Below are 17,070 nucleotides of genomic sequence, written 5' to 3'. Positions count from 1 at the left end.
ACTGAACCTGCGGGTGTACAAAATCTCAAAGAGGGCCGTGACATGCTCCCGTTACGGCTAATAATACGCTCATCTGACCGGACACAAGTTTCGAAGTGCGTATTATTTGTAATACGCCAATAATGAGCTAGCCAATCTCTATTATAGCTAATAACCGTGATGGCAACATAACGTTCTGAAACGCACCAGAAGTGTGTTATCCACACGTTATTCTTGCACAGCAGAGGTCATATGCTTCCATACATATCGATCAGATGATTGTAGCTTATTATACGATCATCTGATTGAACACAAGTTTCGATGTGTGCATCATTCTCATTGTAGTAAGACAGTTCCAAGCTAGCTAGCTAGCGACCTAAGCAAGCTAGCAAGCATAGCTAATAACAATGTAGCCAAATGGCGTTATGAAACGCACAGTGGATTATTCAAAGACAGCATCCCTATGTGTGTCTGTATGTGACTTTGAATGAACACTAACATAACATAGATTATAGGGGTGTGAAAAATAATCGATTCTTCGATGCATCGTGATTCTCTCTAGAACGATTCCGAATCGATGCAGATAATAATCGGAATTTAAAAAAATTAAATTTCTTCGTCTGTTGCAACAATCTGTTCGCCTCGCTCGCTGCAGAGCCAGGGTTTCCCCCAGGGTATTATAAGCCTAGCGGGCCGCCAGGCTTTACTTGCCCCCCCGCCAGGCTTTGCGTTGCTTGTTTATTTATTTAAAATAGTTTTTTTTATACACCATTGCTTTATCTATACCGGGGAACAAGAGCGCACGTTCCCCCATGTAATCCGCGCATCGCACGCTTGTCCAGGTGCCGATTGAAACCCAAGTCACACTATCAAGTGCGTCATTATCATGGTTACATCGTTCTTGTCAATAAAGATGTTATATTTAGGGATGCACCGATAATTCGGCGGTGGAAACACAGCTCCAACACGGTGGAACAGCACCTGTTAAACGCTGGAAAGTCTCTGCGCAAAAGTGAAACTTGGCTGCGTGCGGCACAGATTATGAACTCCCCGCAACATTCACTTCACACCAGAGAACATTCTCTCTCTTTTAGCAGTTAAATAAAGAGATCAGCTCATCTGATGCATCTGTTATTCCCGTAATTGCAGCTTTAAAGCGTCTTCTTTAACAAAGATTAAGACCACGGAGTGAACACGATGAAAAGTGCGCTCTGTTCTTCAGAGTTTGTCCCCACGTTTCACTCAGATCACTTGCACTTCATCGTGACTGTACTCCATCCTCGTCATAAAGATCATTATTTTTATGTGGGGATAAAACACATAGAGAAATGATCCAGTCTGCTTTAGATATGAAATGAGCGATTGGAGACGCAGAGGAGAGACGAATGGCGCAGGAGAGGGAGAAGAGAACATCGCAGGGGCGGTGCGCAGAAATAAAAGGGCCGTTTGTCTGCACCAGATGAGGCAGATGAGGGGGCACTACCACTTTTATATTTATAATATAAGCATTGTACGTCTGTTCGCTTCCAAATGTCCAATTATTCGCATGTCCTGCCACTCTCTCTGCCAGAGAATCCATTCGTATGTTTTATGTAAGCTCAGGAGAAAGTTTGCGGCTACAGGACTGTGTCCCGCACAGAGAATTCTCCTTTCTTCTTCCGTGGCATTTGCAGTCAAAATAATGGATCTTTTCAATTTCTTTTTCTTTATCATCTTCAAATGTCACCGTAGATATTGCTTCAGATATCTTACGCTCCAGCTCCTCCGCCGCAAGACCAATTGATTCTTCATCGTCTTCATCTTCGGCTAAAGCTAACTGTAGATCAGGGATGTTCTCCAGTGTAATACAGTCACTCCCGTCAGTTTCTTCAATGTCATCTTCTGGTTCGGATTCAGGATTAGATGTTAGATCGGCGTCGGCGTGACCAGAAGCATCTATCCTTGTGAAGAAGTACTGCCAAACATTAGCGCTGTAACAGCCACGATTGAGCTCCTCTGCATTGCGTTTCTTCTGGTCCATCTCGATTCAATAATAAAAACACACACAGCTTCTCGAAGCAGGAGTAACAATCAGGAGAGACTCTACAGCTGCTGCATAAGTGGAACAAAACTGCTTCTCATGAAGAACTACACTTCCTAGCATGCTTTGGGGACAAATTCCACTCTGATTGATCATTTACCTTGTATTTACACAACAATATTATTTTGTTACAGAAAAGAGAGAAAACTTTGGTTATTTATTTTATTTATGTTCAAATCTGTTCACAGTGTTCCAAAATATTTGTTATTTAATGTTACATTAAGTTGCTTTATAAGTAAATGTTGTTTAAATAAAATGTTTTTTAAATTTTACCAAAATGGTGGAATGTATCGAATCGTGGGTCAAAAATCGTGATACAAATCAAATCGTGAGTTTGTGTATCGTTACAGCCCTACAGAACATACTTATGGGTATAGTTTCTAGTAATCATTAACGACCATATCAAGAGAGGGTGTCCAGGTTTACAAGGTTTAAATGTGCAGGTGTTAGATGTGGTTGGAATCTGAGTGGAGTCCGACTAACCCCCAGCAGCGAGCCAATAAGGACCTCGATGCTCGGGACACCCAGCGGCCGCACAGGGCAGGAGAAGCCCGCGGCCACCGCCCCCAGGATAGCCACGCATCTGCCCTGTAGAAGACCAGCCGGAGGGGTGCGGGGCGGAAGTCCCCCACAAGGGGTCAGCCCGCGGGGGCAGACGGCGGTAAAGCTACGGACAGAGGCTAAGCCACCCCACACCCAGGCAGGTCGAAGAGGCTCAGGCCTCCTGCACCCAGAGCCTGCTAGTGCCCCAGGGCGGGGGCAAAATCCCCCCAGACCGCCCATTGGGAAAGCGGGCCAGAGCCCGCCACAACCACCCCCACCACATACCAGAGACGGACCGCGCACCCCCCATCACCAGGAGGGGCAGGAAGAAGCCCACATAGGACCCCGAGCCAGGGGGCTCCCAGAGATGGTAGACTCAAAGCCAGTCCAGGGCAGTGCTCCCAAGTATAGGCGGGGACAGAGGCCCCACCAAACATCCAGGAGTGCCAATGCCCAGCACCGGCCCCCGCCGGGTAAGCAGTCAGTCGCCCACCACCGTACCTTCAGGGAGGTGCGCCGCGATGGACAGCAGCAATGCCCCCCAGTCCCCCCTAACCAAGCGACCCGATCCCCCCACATCCAGCGATACCCCCAAGCCACCGTAGCCGCCCCCACCCAAACAGCCAGCCCCCAATTCGGCCGAGGAGTAAGCAGGGGTCAGGTAACCGGGAGAGTACTCATGCCCACTCCCACCAGGGGATTACTTGGTGGTGTGTGTGCATGTGTGTGTGATATGAGGTATGTTAGAAACTAGTGTGTAATTAAAATGGAGGTGGAAGGCGTGGCACGGACGCCCCACTGCTGGTAGACAGTGGACGTCAACGTCGGACACCTCTACCCACTCTGAAAGGCGCACACAGACTACCATTTATCTTTAGCAAACTCTCAAACTTACTGTACAGCCTCCTGATCTAGTGAAATTAGACCAGTGTTTATACATAATGAAATGGAGACTTCCAAAACATCACAAATTAGGGAGATGTTATCTACCATAGACCTGCCGAGTACACAGTACATATGGTCCCTGTGGATGACCTGCTCCATAGCCCTTCCCAGCCTGTTAGCTAAAGCTCTGGACATAATTTTATAGTCCATGCAAAGCAGAGACACAGGGCACAAGATAGAACAGGCGGAAACTCTTTTCTGTTTGGTGTGGCAATCAGAATGTGAACCCAGAGCGTTGTTCTGTGCCTGTACTGCTTAGGTACATGCAAACATTGTTAGATAGAGGGCTCTCTGTCTCTACTATAAAGGTATATGTGGCTGCTATCTCGGCTCGATATGCCCATGTGGATGGTCGATCGGTGGGCTCACATGTTCTTGAAGGGTGCACTCCGGTTACGCCCTCCACATGTCGTTCGGGTGCCTTCATGGGATTTGTTGGTCGTCCTGGAAGCCCTGTGTTCTCCTCCATTTGAGCCCCTGGAACATGCTGATCTCAGGTGGCTGTCTGTTAAGACTGCTTTTCTTCTTGCCATTATATCTGCAAAGCGGGTTGGTGAGCTTCATGCCCTGTCCATTGCTGGGGATTGTTTGCGTTGGGGTTCTGATGGATCGGGGGTTACCATGTGGCCAAACCCCTCTTTCCTCCCAATGAGGCTTCTCAATCTTCTGCTTTTCATGTTAACCAGCCTCTCAGTTTGACAGCCTTTGCCCCAGAGTCAGGGCGGGGGGTCTACGTTCTGATTCTAACTTACTCTGTCCTGTTCAAGCTCTGACGTAGAGGTTTCAGCTGGATTTCGTAAATCCGACGCTGTCATGGTGGGCACAGGAAGGGCTGTGCCTTGTCTAAGCAGAGGCTCTCGCATTGGGTTGTTGATGCCATTTCTCATGCCTACAGGCTTAAGGGTCTTCAGAGCCCTCCTGTGAAGTGTCATTCAACCAGAAGCGTCTCCACATTGTAGGCTGCTTTGAAGGGTGTTTTACTGAATGACATCTGGGCTGCAGCTGCGTGGGCTTCTTCCTGCACCTTTGCCCGCTTCTACAGGGTTAAAGTGGCCGCGCCCCATTCCGTGGCGATGGCTGTCCTGTCTGTTCCTTTGGTCTGCAACTAAATTTCGGTGAGTGCGGATTCCTCATGACTTTGTTGGTACAGGTCATCCAGGTATTTCATACCGTCTCTGGCGGTCAGGAAGAATGAAATAGAACGAGAGTTACGGATGTAACTCTCGTTCTATTTATTTATTTATAAGGTTCTATGAATTCTGGATGACCGCCAGAGTTTGTTGTCACTCGGAATCTTGACGAGAAGATTCTGTAGGAGACGATCTCTGGGTGCCAGCCTCCTTTATACAGGTCGTTTGTGTCACCCAGGTCACGTGACTTTGTTGATATTATGTCTCGATCTGCGCATGCGCGTGATGGATATCCAGGTATTTCATACCGTCTCTGGCGGTCATCCAGAATTCATAGAACCTTAGTTACATCGTAACTCTCGTTGTTTAGACTTAAAGAAAAACAAGAGGAAAGCTCCTGGTCTTGCTGTAGCACAAACTACACCAGCCTTTGAAGATGAGTGGCTTATGTCACCCACTGTTTTATTGTTCTATTTTTTCTATTAGTTTTCAAAGGAAAAAAAGAGAGGGAAAGGACCGTTGAACTCACGACAGACGACTGTAAACAATTCCAAGCACACACAGCCTGAACATGCAGGTGTTCTGTCACACTGACAGACTGGACAGGAATAGGACAGAACAAAACATTTCAAACCACACACACACAGCCATAAACACCCAATTCTTTCACCCAAAACTTTGACATGCTTAACACAAATTCATTGCAGTCAGATGTTCAGAGTTCACATGCTTGTTGGATGTTTGTTTCTTAAATTAATCCATAAAAGAACATGAGTTCACGTATTTTTTGGATGTTTGTTTTTTAAATGATTTCAGAAAAGAACAGAAGTTCAACAGTTTTTGTTGCCATGTTTGATTTCTAAAATGTTTGTTTCCTAAAGAAAACACCCAGTTCTTATTGTTGATGGTTTTCCTTCATTGAAAAATAATAAAAAACACAAGTTCAATTGACCTTGTTGACTGTCATTCTTGATTTATAGTGCCAGTTTCTTCTGTAAAAGCAACATGGTCAGGTGGTGTAGCCGGTTTAGTCAATTGGTGTAGCCGGTTTAGTCAATTGGTGTAACCAGTATTTTTCTTAAAAATATTAAAACTTACAGAAAAATTTATGGGGAATAAGATGTAATCCTCTATTGCAATGTACTACCATATTTTGTAACAGTTTATATATAATTTGTCAAATGTTATTTAGAAATCTCCAACGGTTTTCAGTATTTGTCCTGGTTTATGTTGCGAATATGCATCTATTTTCAAGTAATATAATAAAATTAAGTAATGTTTTTATAATTACACTTGCATACACTAGATGAAAATAAATTAGTTAATTAGTTAATATTTGTCCTTTTGTTGTGCTTACACCACTTGACATTTTCAGGGGTAATCCATCTTTCTTTTTGTAAAAAATGCTTTAAAATATATTTGAAATTACATAAAACCAACAGAAATAAGAAAATATAAATGTTTGCAAACCTGATGCAAGCTTTTAAAACTATTTATTAAAACATTTTTGAATTGCTCATAATGCAAACTCTAATTTGTCACTGACCCCTGAACGGCTCGCCCCCCCGACACAAGCTTTGCTTGTTTTCATCAATCATCTCCACCCCTTCTGTCTCCCTGCAGCTGATGTGTGGCTGTCAGAAAACCTCATGGTAACGGCGTTGCAATGATACGAAAAGTCATTCATTTGATTACTCCTTTACTGAAAAATAACGATGTTAGTAACGCCATGATACTTAAGCGCGGTTACTCCTGACACTGCCCAGGATAGTGATCCCAGGTTGATTGTGCAGATGTTGGGAATCCCTCTAAACTAATTTATGTTACTCACGTTCTTACTGCTCCTCCTGACGAGTTCTTCACAAAGAATATTCATACACATATAATAACATTTCTATTTTGTGTTTTTTAGATGCCCAAAGTGGCCAAAGACCATTGTCTGGAGATTATCAACAAATTTGAGCCATGCTCTGAGAATCAGAAGGAAGAAGTTTTGGGAATTGATGGTGAGTTCACTTTTGATTCTTCCTCCTCATCTTTTAAGTGACGGAGTATCGTTAGTTTCTTGTGGTGATTTGAAAGGTTTCTTTATTTTCTTTTTTTTCAGTATTAATACCAGACAGTGTTCATAATGTGCTGCTCCAAAGACTGCCCTTTTATTTGAATTGAATTGAATTGAATTGAATTTTGTGTTTTTTTTTGTTTTTTTTATGTTTAAGTCATGAACCCCTAATTCTCTATGTATCTGTTTACAGCGTGAGTTGTCCTTGACTGGGCAGATAAATTATCCTTTAAAGAGTCAGATTTAAAACATTAATTCAAATGACAGATGATTTTTGGCCAGAGAGAGTCTCGTGAGTGAAGGGTGGTGCAGTGCCAGATCATATGAGGACATGGATGGATGCATGGATGTACAGTACAGACACAGTAAATGATATGAAGGGGATTCGCAGTCTTGACATTTCACACTCCGCTTAGAAAAGCTTACAGCTTTCTCCCTGCTTTCTTTGTTCTGAGAAAGACTTTCTTTAAAAAGCACTAAACAAAAAGATTGGGAGAGAAACTTTCTTGACAGGGAAAAAAACTTTTTACCATTCACCTTTGACAGAATACATATGTTGTAGCGACCGGCTGCCATAATGGCATCACTGCACACCTGACCTGGAGTTCATTCACGCCCCCCCCCGATAAAGGACCTGCGCAGTGTGTAAGTGATTGGCGGGATGTCTGAGTGTGTTTTTCTCTGAGCACCAGTACTATGTGTTTTGTGGAGCGCTGCCTCGGCATCCGATCACGTTGGAGAATCCGCGATGTGAGTGCCTTAGAGTCTCTGGAGTCCGTGACAGGAAGAGGAATTAACCAGTGGATATTTCCCGTCTGAGTTTTCCGGTCCTGGTGGAGCCCAAAGCCGACGCTGCAACCCCGATTGACAACTGACGATGGACTACTGACTGACTGTTCCATGGTACCGTGAGTACTCGGGGTATAGGAGCACCCGGTGTATATTTTGTAGACAATCACTGTGTTGAACTGTGAAGACAGATGCTGGTATTTAAGTTTTGATTTCCGGGTTTGAGTTGTTTGTGGGGATCTGCAGTAAAACGGAGCGGAGCGGAGTTTTTGAGTTGCCTTTCTTTTTTGGTTGTGAACTGGATTTAACTGTTTTTTGTTTTTGCGAACACCGGATTCTGTCCTGACTGGATTGACTGGCTTTGAGATTGTGGACAATTTTGCACATAACATTGAATAATACACATTTGAAAACTAAATTGAATTGTGGTCTATTTGTTTTGGTTTGGTTTTTGTTGACATTTCATCTGCTGCTTCATAATATTTGCTCTATTGTTTTTATGGTTTGACAGAGCTCTTTTCTTTCTATGTTATATTAATATTTGTCAGACTTGACTCTGACTGGCATCCCACTTCCTTTTAAACACGTCAAACCTGCTACACAAGTGGCACCCCAGATTTCTGGATACACTAAACCCTGGACTTGCTTTCAGCACTTGCAACAGGCAAAATAATCACCACCCTCTTCTGCTCTGGATTTCCCCACCTCATGGAAATGGGTTCAGCACAGAATAAGACTGAGGAACATCACTTGGAGGATTTGGAGGATATGTCTGGACTGCATGTCCTTTCACAGGACTCAAATATTGGGAGAGGAGTGAAAGAAAGACATGCCTCAATTCAGCAAGCTGACACCAAAAACACCACCTATTCTTTATTGGATATGGATTTGTGTGGGGAATCAGAGTTAGCTCAGCCACTCATTCCACTTGCTATAGCATCCCAGGATGGAGCTGTTTGACTGATATTAATGAGAAAGCAGCTGACACTGAGGATACAATAAAAGCAACTTCGGAGGAGAAATTTCATACACTCATTGAGGCACAAGGAACCATAAAGTGGAGCTCCAAACTACAATAACAACCTTATTAAAGGATATCACTACATCTTATGAGCAGCGCTTTCAACAGTTAAATCAAGCCCTGGACAAGCAGTCTGTTTATCAGAGGAATCAATTTGCATCAAACCTCAACTGGCAATTAGTACATCATCATACAGAAATATTAAAGGATATCAACGGATTTATGAGACACAGTAGTGCAGTCAGTGACCACCTGCATCATGAGGTATGGAAAGTGCCTCAAAATATGGATTCAGTGTCACAGGAAATGGTGTCGAAGCAAACCCTCAACATATCTGCACTTAAAATTGTCCCTACATAAGAGGCCCCAAACATAGATCAGATGGACAAGGTCTAGAGGCACCGTCTGCAGTCTACCACAAGATAATAATAATAATAATAATGATGCATTTTATTTGTATGGCACTTTACAGTCAGCAATATCAAAGTGCTACAGAGCAGAATATAAAAAGAAAGATAAGTAATAAGTTAAAAGGAGAACATGTTGGGGATATTTAAAGGTGCATTATGTAATAGATCTAAAGCAACTGGCCATACAATCCTCCTAATATGTCACAGAGGACCAGGAATAATGTTCATATAACAAACTGAACTCACCAACAAAACTAGTAAAAAAAAAATATTTGCATTAAAAAAAATATTTTCCGCACTGGAAAGTTTGTTTATGTTTTGAAATTATGTTTTGGTATGAGGCGCCTCCTACCGCCGTCTACCTACTGCCGAGCAACCCCGCGTCTGAGCTACAATGGCGGAGGCAACGAAACCGAAGAGATCTCTGTATGAATCGCAGAAATCTCAAGATAAAGTTTGAGGCAAAGCGAGGGTTTGTATAGGAGCTGCATTAGAATGGTGGAGAGTGTTGAAAGCGGAGAGGAATTTGAAAACTGATGCTGGGACTGTTTGTCTGACACGGAGCAACACCGCTGCAGCAGCCGCGCTGCCCCCCGCGCTGCCCCAACACAATCCACACGCCGGTTTTTGTCATCTGAACCGCCGGTAAGAGCACACTCGCCCGGAGCGGAGAGAACAGCAGTGATGGATGTACAGGATGCCGCTACTCGCTCCGGCCAGAGAGAGAGTGGAGCGCAGGGGAGCGCAGCAGAGCACAGACGGCACGAACAGCTGTTTTCATGTGTTTTCCGTATTGCTGACAATAAACAAACTATTTACACAAACTCACCGTCTCTCCGTCCTTCCCAAACGAACTGTGTCTGGACCCAGCCTACTGCAAGCGACCAGAACCAGGTTACGAGCGTGCTTATGTCGCCGACTGATTACCTGATTCTGAGTCTCTCCTCCAGCAGCCGCTGCCTTCACTGCCACAACAGATTTCCAAAACTGAGGGAACAGTTTAGAAATCTGAGGGAACTGAGGGGGACTTAGCCAAATTCGAGTCCTCTTTAGGTCTTTGCATGTATATCGCCATAAACTATATAACATTATAGGGGAGGCAAAAATGAAGGACAGTTCTGTCAACCTCAGTCAGCCGAGGAAAACAGCCCAATCACCCATGGTGCGGAGCTTAGTTCTTGGGACTTGGAGGGTGTTTGAGGTACCAGAACGGAGGGTACATGAGAGGTGGTATGGGGGGTGGGGAGTTCCTTGTGGTATAGGGGGGCATATCTGTGAATGCACTGGTGGGTGAGAAGGGAGACCATGTACTCGATTCTGAGTGGGACAGGGAGCCCAGTGAAGAGATTTCAGAATGGGGGTGATGTGATTGTGTTTGCGCACCCTCATCAGGATCCTGGCAGCACTGTTCTGGATGTATTGCAGTCTTTGAATGCTCTTGCCAGAGATCCAGATGAGTAGTGCATTACAGTAATCAAGCCTGAAGGAGACAAAGGCATGGACGAGCTTCTCTGCGTCGGCCAGGGTGAGTGATGGACGGAGTTTGGAAATGTTCCTGAGGTGGTAGAATGATGTCTTACAGATGTGTTTGATTGTCAAAAGAGAGTTGAGGATCTATTTTAACACCCAGGTTGGTGACAGATTGGTGACGGAAAGCGGGATGTTTTGGCCGGAGAAGGTGATACTGGTGATGGTGGATGAGCGTAGCTGATGTGGTGTGCCGACTAGGATGGCTTCTGTTTTGGAACTGTACAGCTGTAGAAAGTTCAGCTTCATCCATGCCTCAATCTATGCCTCAATCTCCTCCAGGCAGGTGGTTGGTGTGGATGTTGGCAGGAGAGCAGAAGAAGTGGGGGTTGTCCTTATATAAAGCTGCGTATCATCAGCATAACAATGTCAAGGATCTTTCATGCCTGCTTATGACTTTGCCCAGGGGGAGAAGATAGAGGGTGAAGAGGGTGGGGCCGAGCACCAAGCCCTGAGCGACACCGCAGGTGATGTTGTGGGTGGGCATTGGAGAAATGGAGGACCTATCTGGAAGGTTGACTGTTCAGGGTGATAACGGACCATGCCTCTCTTCTATGGGTGTTTAAAACAACTAAACCCAGCACTCGACTCAGGCTTCAGGAATTCACCTTCACTGTGGAATACAGGAAAGAAAATACAATACTGTACCAGATGCTCTCTCCCGAGCCCCAGTGGCAGATCAGCCTTCCTTACCTGCCTGTGCTACTATCATGACGGCCACCTCGAGAGATCAAAAGATCTTCCCATCACCATCAAGGCTGTGTGGAAAACTTCAGCAAACTCTGGTCCGACGCCCGAGTTAACCATAGTGCCTCTGGCAAGGTTCCAAGTGAGCTAAGCAGGCACTATGCACTGATTGGTCAAAACTTCTGGCCACTGATTGGCCAGAAGTGTCGTCACTGGGTGCGACATGAGCGCGACACAGGATGCAGGAATCAAATCCACAATTTTTCAAAAAATAGCAGCGTGCAAATACTTCGACAAGGGAACATTCCATGGTCCAACAACGAGGTCCAGACTGTCCTGTGTTTGGTCGGAGACGACAAAATACAGAGAGAGCTGGACGGAGCCACCCGCAAAGAGAAGGTCTACCGGGAGCTTGCACAGTTGATGTCCACTCACGGCTTCCACAGCACACTACAACAACTCTGGCCCACTCTTCTCTACCTGTATCGCTCTTTTCTCTCGGTCTTCTCTCGCTGTAACGCTCTTTTCTCTCTGTCTTCTCTTGCTGTAACGCTCTTTTCTCTGTCTTCTCTCACTGTATGGCTCACTAGTCTCCCTGTCTGTCACTCGCTCCTCACTGCCTTCATCTGTCCGTATTCAGGGTCTCAATATTTAGCGGGATGCACAGATTTGATTGGCTTTTAGTGGCGTCACGTGGGATGGCTTAACTCGAATGCAATTGGTCAGTGGATTTCCTGATTTGCTCAACCAGTACCGTAAAGTCTAGAGAAGCTGCGCTGGTCAAAGTAGAAGCACCCCGTCAACATTTAAAATACTTAAATAATTTATACATTATAGGTCCAGGTCCGTATAGGACGGTGTCTGGGTCCGGACTCGGACCGCAGTCGGTCTGTTAGTGACCTCTGTTGTATTCCTAAGATTTTTTTCTTTTACTTCCGATTTCCCACAATCACACTGGACCAAGATGTACTTTTATTCAGTTTTATTAAAACTTTATTCCTTTCAGGTTTTACAAGTTACATGCGCAGCCCAGCAGGGGACATCTTCAACCCAGAACACTACAGCGTGAACCAGGACATGAACCAGCCGTTGTGCAACTACTTCATCGCTTCCTCACACAACACGTATCTAATGGGTGACCAGCTGATGTCACAGTCCAGGGTGGACATGTACGCCTGGGTGCTGCAGGCTGGCTGTCGCTGTGTGGAAGGTCAGTACAGATGCTGGTTTGGACACTGCTGTAAACATGCTGAACATGCTTTGGGTCATTGTCCATCTGCAATTTGAAGCGCTGTCCAATGAGTTCTGAAATCAATTCAGAATTCATCCTGCTGCTTTTGTCAGCAGTTGCATCATAAATAAATACAAGGGAACCAGTTCCATTGGCAGCCATACATGCCCACAACATGACACTACCACCACCATGCTTCACTGATGAGGTGGTATGTTTTGGATCATGAGTAGTTCCTTTCCTTCTCCACACTCTTCTCTTCCATCACTGTGGTACAAGTTGATCTTGGTCTCATCTGTAGGATGTTTTTCCAACATTGTAACAGCTTTTTTAGGTTTGGCAAATTCTAATCTTGTCTTCCTGTTTTTGAGGCTCACCAATGGTTTACATCTTGTGGTGAACCCTCTCTGGTGAAGTCTTCTTTTGATTGTTGACTTTGAAACACATACACCTACCTCCTGGAGAGTGTTTTTGATCTGGCAAACTGTTGTGAATGGGTTTTTTTTCACCAGGGAAAAAATTATTCTGTCGTCCACCACAGTGGTTTTCCGTGGTCTTCCAGGTCTTTTGGTGTTGCTGAGCTCACCGGTGCATTCTTTCTTTTTAAGAATGTTCCAAACAGTTGATTTGGTCACACCAAATCTTTTTGCTATTTCTCTGATGGGTTTGTTTAGATTTTTCAGCCTAATGATGGCTTGCTTCACTCACAGTGACAGCTCCTTGGATCTCATATTGATAGTTAACGGCAATAGATTCCGAATGTAAATGTTACTCCTGGAATCAACTCCAGAACTTTTACCTGTTAATTGAAGATGACATAACGAGGGAATAGCCCATACCTGTCCATGAAATAGCTTTTCAGTCAATTTTCCCATTACATTTGGTCCCCTAAAAAGTGGGAGGCACATATAGAAAGTGTTATAATTCCTACAACGTTCATCTGATTTGGATGTAAATACACTCAAATTAAAGCTGAAAGTGTGCAGTTAAAGCACATCTTGTTCGTTTCATTTTAAATCCATTGTTGTGGTGCAAAGAGCCAAAAAGAAGAGAATTGTGTCAATGTCCCAATATTTATTGACCAAACTGTATAACATCTTCATTGGCAAGAACAATATAACCGTTATAATGACATTTGATAGTGTGACTTGGGTTTCAATTAGCTCGCCAATTACATAGGGGCGCATCACCTTTGTTCCCCGTTTTAGAAATAACCCTGTGGCTAGTTTTGATCACATTCAGCAAAGTTACCGGGGAAAACGGGTGAGGCGTCCTGCCTAAAAGTAGGGCGTCTAATTTCTTATTATTTTCAGTACAGGCCGTCCCCAGGATGCCCGGATGCCCTGCTGGCTAAAAGCCTGTATATGTTGTTTTTTCCCCTCCATGACACCTCCTGGGCTCTCAGGAGATCAGGAGAACTGTATCACACCATATCTTTCTGAAAAGGTGTCACCCAGACTGTCACCCAGACTGTGTGCAGACCTGTGGAACACTGCACTCCTGTGGAACACTGCATGTGTAGATGCCTACACTGATGCCTCAGTGTAGGCATCACTGTAGGTCATGCATGACATTAAAGTCCCCCCCACAGATTAGAGTTCCCTCCACTTCCAGAGCTATGATATCGAATAGTGCCACAAAAAATGCCTTCTCGCAGTCTAGTGGTGCATATACGTTAATTAATGTTACCATTTGGTCTTCCATTTTCCCCTTCACCACCACATATCTTCCCTCACTATCATACATTTCTTTGTTTATTTCAAATTTCACTGAGTTTCTAATTAATGTAGCCACCCCTCTCCTATTAGTTTGCTTAAATGAACTGTAGAATGTGTTATTGTATCCGAATCTCTTCAGCTTTTCATGTTCCTGTGTTGATAAATGAGTTTCTTGTACAAAAATAACTTGTAGCTCTTCCTTTCTAAATTTTGTCATCAACTTTCCCCTTTTATTTGGGTAATTCATACCATTAACATTTAACGACACCATTTTGATACCTTTATGTTGCGTCATAGTTCCCTTCAGGGCATCTTTCTGTCCCCCACATGTCACAAAACACAATCAACAATATGTTAGCAAACGCTAAGTTAAACAAACAGATATTAAGAAACAAGACCTGGCCTTCCAAGGCATTTGGGGGGATAATGCTCATCCCCCTTTTCCCTGCTGGTGGGTGGGGTTAAGGCCTCTCCTAGTGAAAAGGCTCCCCCTAGTGGCGAAGATCTCCCCTGCAGGTGATCTCCCAAGCTCACTAGTATTGTCCAACATTCAAACTGAACTCAGAAGCTCCCGGCTGGAGCATTTTTGTACAGCTTATTTAGTCTTTAAACCCCCAACTTTTAATATTGTGCCACACGTTTCAGTGAGTCCTTCCATATCTAATCTTATACATGAGCACATCCTTAATGAGGAGAAAGAAAAAAAAAATCATAATAATAAAATAAAAAAAATAAAAAAGTAAATCCAGATATCGCACATATCACATTTGCCAAAAGTAACACATCTCTGGTCTTTCCTTTAGGGCAGCGGTCCCCAACCTCTCTCTCTCTCAGTTAACGAGTGCGAGAGGTCTTGACCATTGGGTCATTTATTATTTTTGTAAAGGTGTGTAACCTGAAAACGTCGCACAAGTAAGCAAGTTTTGCGACTCACTCCTTGTCACTGAAATGTGCTGCAGCGGTGACTTCTTTTCTGAGAGAAATCGCTGCAGTGGCTCTCGCTGCAAACACTCTGGCCAGCGATCTCCCTCGGGATGGATCAAGAGTGAGTTATAGACAGGTGTAACGGAGGGAATCCGGTCATTTTTCAAAATAAAACATTGTTCAGACCCTGATAATAACTAAAACGTAAATAATGTTATTTTTATTCAAGTTATTAATTCTTTCTGTGCGGCCCGGTACCAAACGACCCGGTCCGCGGCCCGGTGGTTGGGGACTGCTGCTTTAGGGCAACTTGAAATGAATTAGTTTCTTACTTACTGATTGTGGCTTTCCAAAAGAAACACAGTAATTAAAACAATAAGCTTCAAAATCAGACTGCGTCTGTGTTCTGTTTTCTGGGGGGGTCACCGTGTCTCGTCCCCTTGTTCCTATCTCCCGTCACCGACTTTGGTCCACTTTCGCGCAGCCTCCAGCCTCTGCAGTGGTGCCGGTCCCTCTTCTCCCTGATCAGGCACCTGCCATCCTCTCCTTCGCATCGCCCTCGCCGCGTCATGGGCGCTGTTGTACACTTTGATTCCATCATTCCAGTGAACCCTCAGTGTGTCCATAGTTGACTGAAACTTAATCCCCTTCTCTTTGAGAATTTTCTTTAGCGCCACATATCCATGTCGTTTCGTCGCCACTTCTGCTTGCTTTGTGTCCTCCCTTACGCTGTCCAGCCTTTGCTTCATCTCTTCCCCGAGTTTGTCCATATATTCTCTTAGTTGTCCCACATTTTCACGAACTCCTTTAAGATTGTCTTCCATATTCTTGCCAATTAGGTCTAATTTAGCGTCCACGTTGTGCTGGCCCGTCTCGATTTTAGCTTGCATGCTATCTAGGCCATTCTGTAGGTTAGCTTGCAACACGCTCACCCAGCTAGGTTGTTCAATAGCTATGTCCCAAATGCGAGACCGCGGCCGAGGAAGGGTGGATTCGTCGACCGGATGTTGTCAAATTACGTCACAGCGCAGCGCCGTCGGCTGTCCCGAATGAACCGGTCCACCTCGACTGCTCCGTATGCGGCCGAGATATGCGGCCGACGTTAGCTTGTTTTTGAAGGATAGGTCTGGGGTATCCTTCGCGGCGGACCATATCCCACAATTCTTTGCGCGCCAGCAGCAAAACTTTTCCTATCCAACATGGCGGACGTGTTGCGGGAGAAGCGAGTTCGTTTTCATACGTAAGTATTACAAATCAGAATGAAATAAAACAAATTAAACGTTTCTTCTGTTTTAAATGTTCCGCTATTTATGTAATTAATAAGCACAAGTCACAAGACTGACCGCCGTATTTGCTGTTCGCTGTTCGCTGTGTGCTGCCTGTTAGCACCGTGAAACGGTAGTTTCAATCACGGCGTAACTTTCAAACTTTTGTTTTAAGTTAAACTTTAATTAACATATATGTGGTGGTTTTATATAACACTTATTTCACCACGTACACTGATTGTAGTTGGTGGCCAGAAAGAAACATACGTTAATCATTTTATTTTCTAATAAAATGATGCTCGATGTATTCTCCTCAGAGGTGAGCTCACCTCTTCACTCTGAGACATAAATGTTGTTGTTGTCTTTCCTAAAAGAGAAGCGTAATGTTATTATGCCTATAATGATCATTTTAACTGTGAAAGGGGGCCGCAACATGTCATTTAAACCCCCATGCTAAAACGACATCTTCCCTTGTTGTCTTTTGTCTCTGAATAGTACCATTTTGCAAAGAATGGACCTGCAGGAAATTGTAACTCCCTTGCAGGCGAAAAAAACCAACTTAAAATAAATATTAAGTAAGGATACGGTATTAAGTATGTATATATATTAGCTTGATGTCTGTTCAGTGTTTTACATTATATTTGGTTTATCTTGGGCATTAATAATATACTTTTGAAATGTACTTTCATTGTTGTTTTTGTTGACTTGATGAATCCCCTGTTTCAGGATTGCAAGTGTCAGAATGGTGAAGCCCACTGC

The 17,070-nt window shown here is 44.2% G+C and overlaps 1 protein-coding gene across 1 annotated transcript in view; it reads left to right on the top strand.

The window, feature by feature from the left end:
* plch2a (phospholipase C, eta 2a) overlaps nucleotides 1-17,070 on the top strand; it is a gene marked incomplete at its 3' end in the record, with an annotated part of 183,410 nt that overhangs the window by 102,672 nt on the left and 63,668 nt on the right. Inside the window, exons 7-8 of the mRNA XM_083891041.1 lie at nucleotides 6,590-6,683; nucleotides 12,180-12,383. Coding sequence (XP_083747167.1) covers nucleotides 6,590-6,683; nucleotides 12,180-12,383 — 298 coding nt within the window. The remainder of the gene's footprint in view (nucleotides 1-6,589; nucleotides 6,684-12,179; nucleotides 12,384-17,070) is intronic.

This window comes from Microchirus variegatus (genome assembly GCF_963457635.1).
Source record: "Microchirus variegatus genome assembly, chromosome: 6".
Lineage (NCBI taxonomy): Eukaryota > Metazoa > Chordata > Actinopteri > Pleuronectiformes > Soleidae > Microchirus > Microchirus variegatus.
The sequence above is the reverse complement of the archived record's forward strand: the minus strand, read 5'-3'. Positions and strand labels throughout refer to the sequence as shown.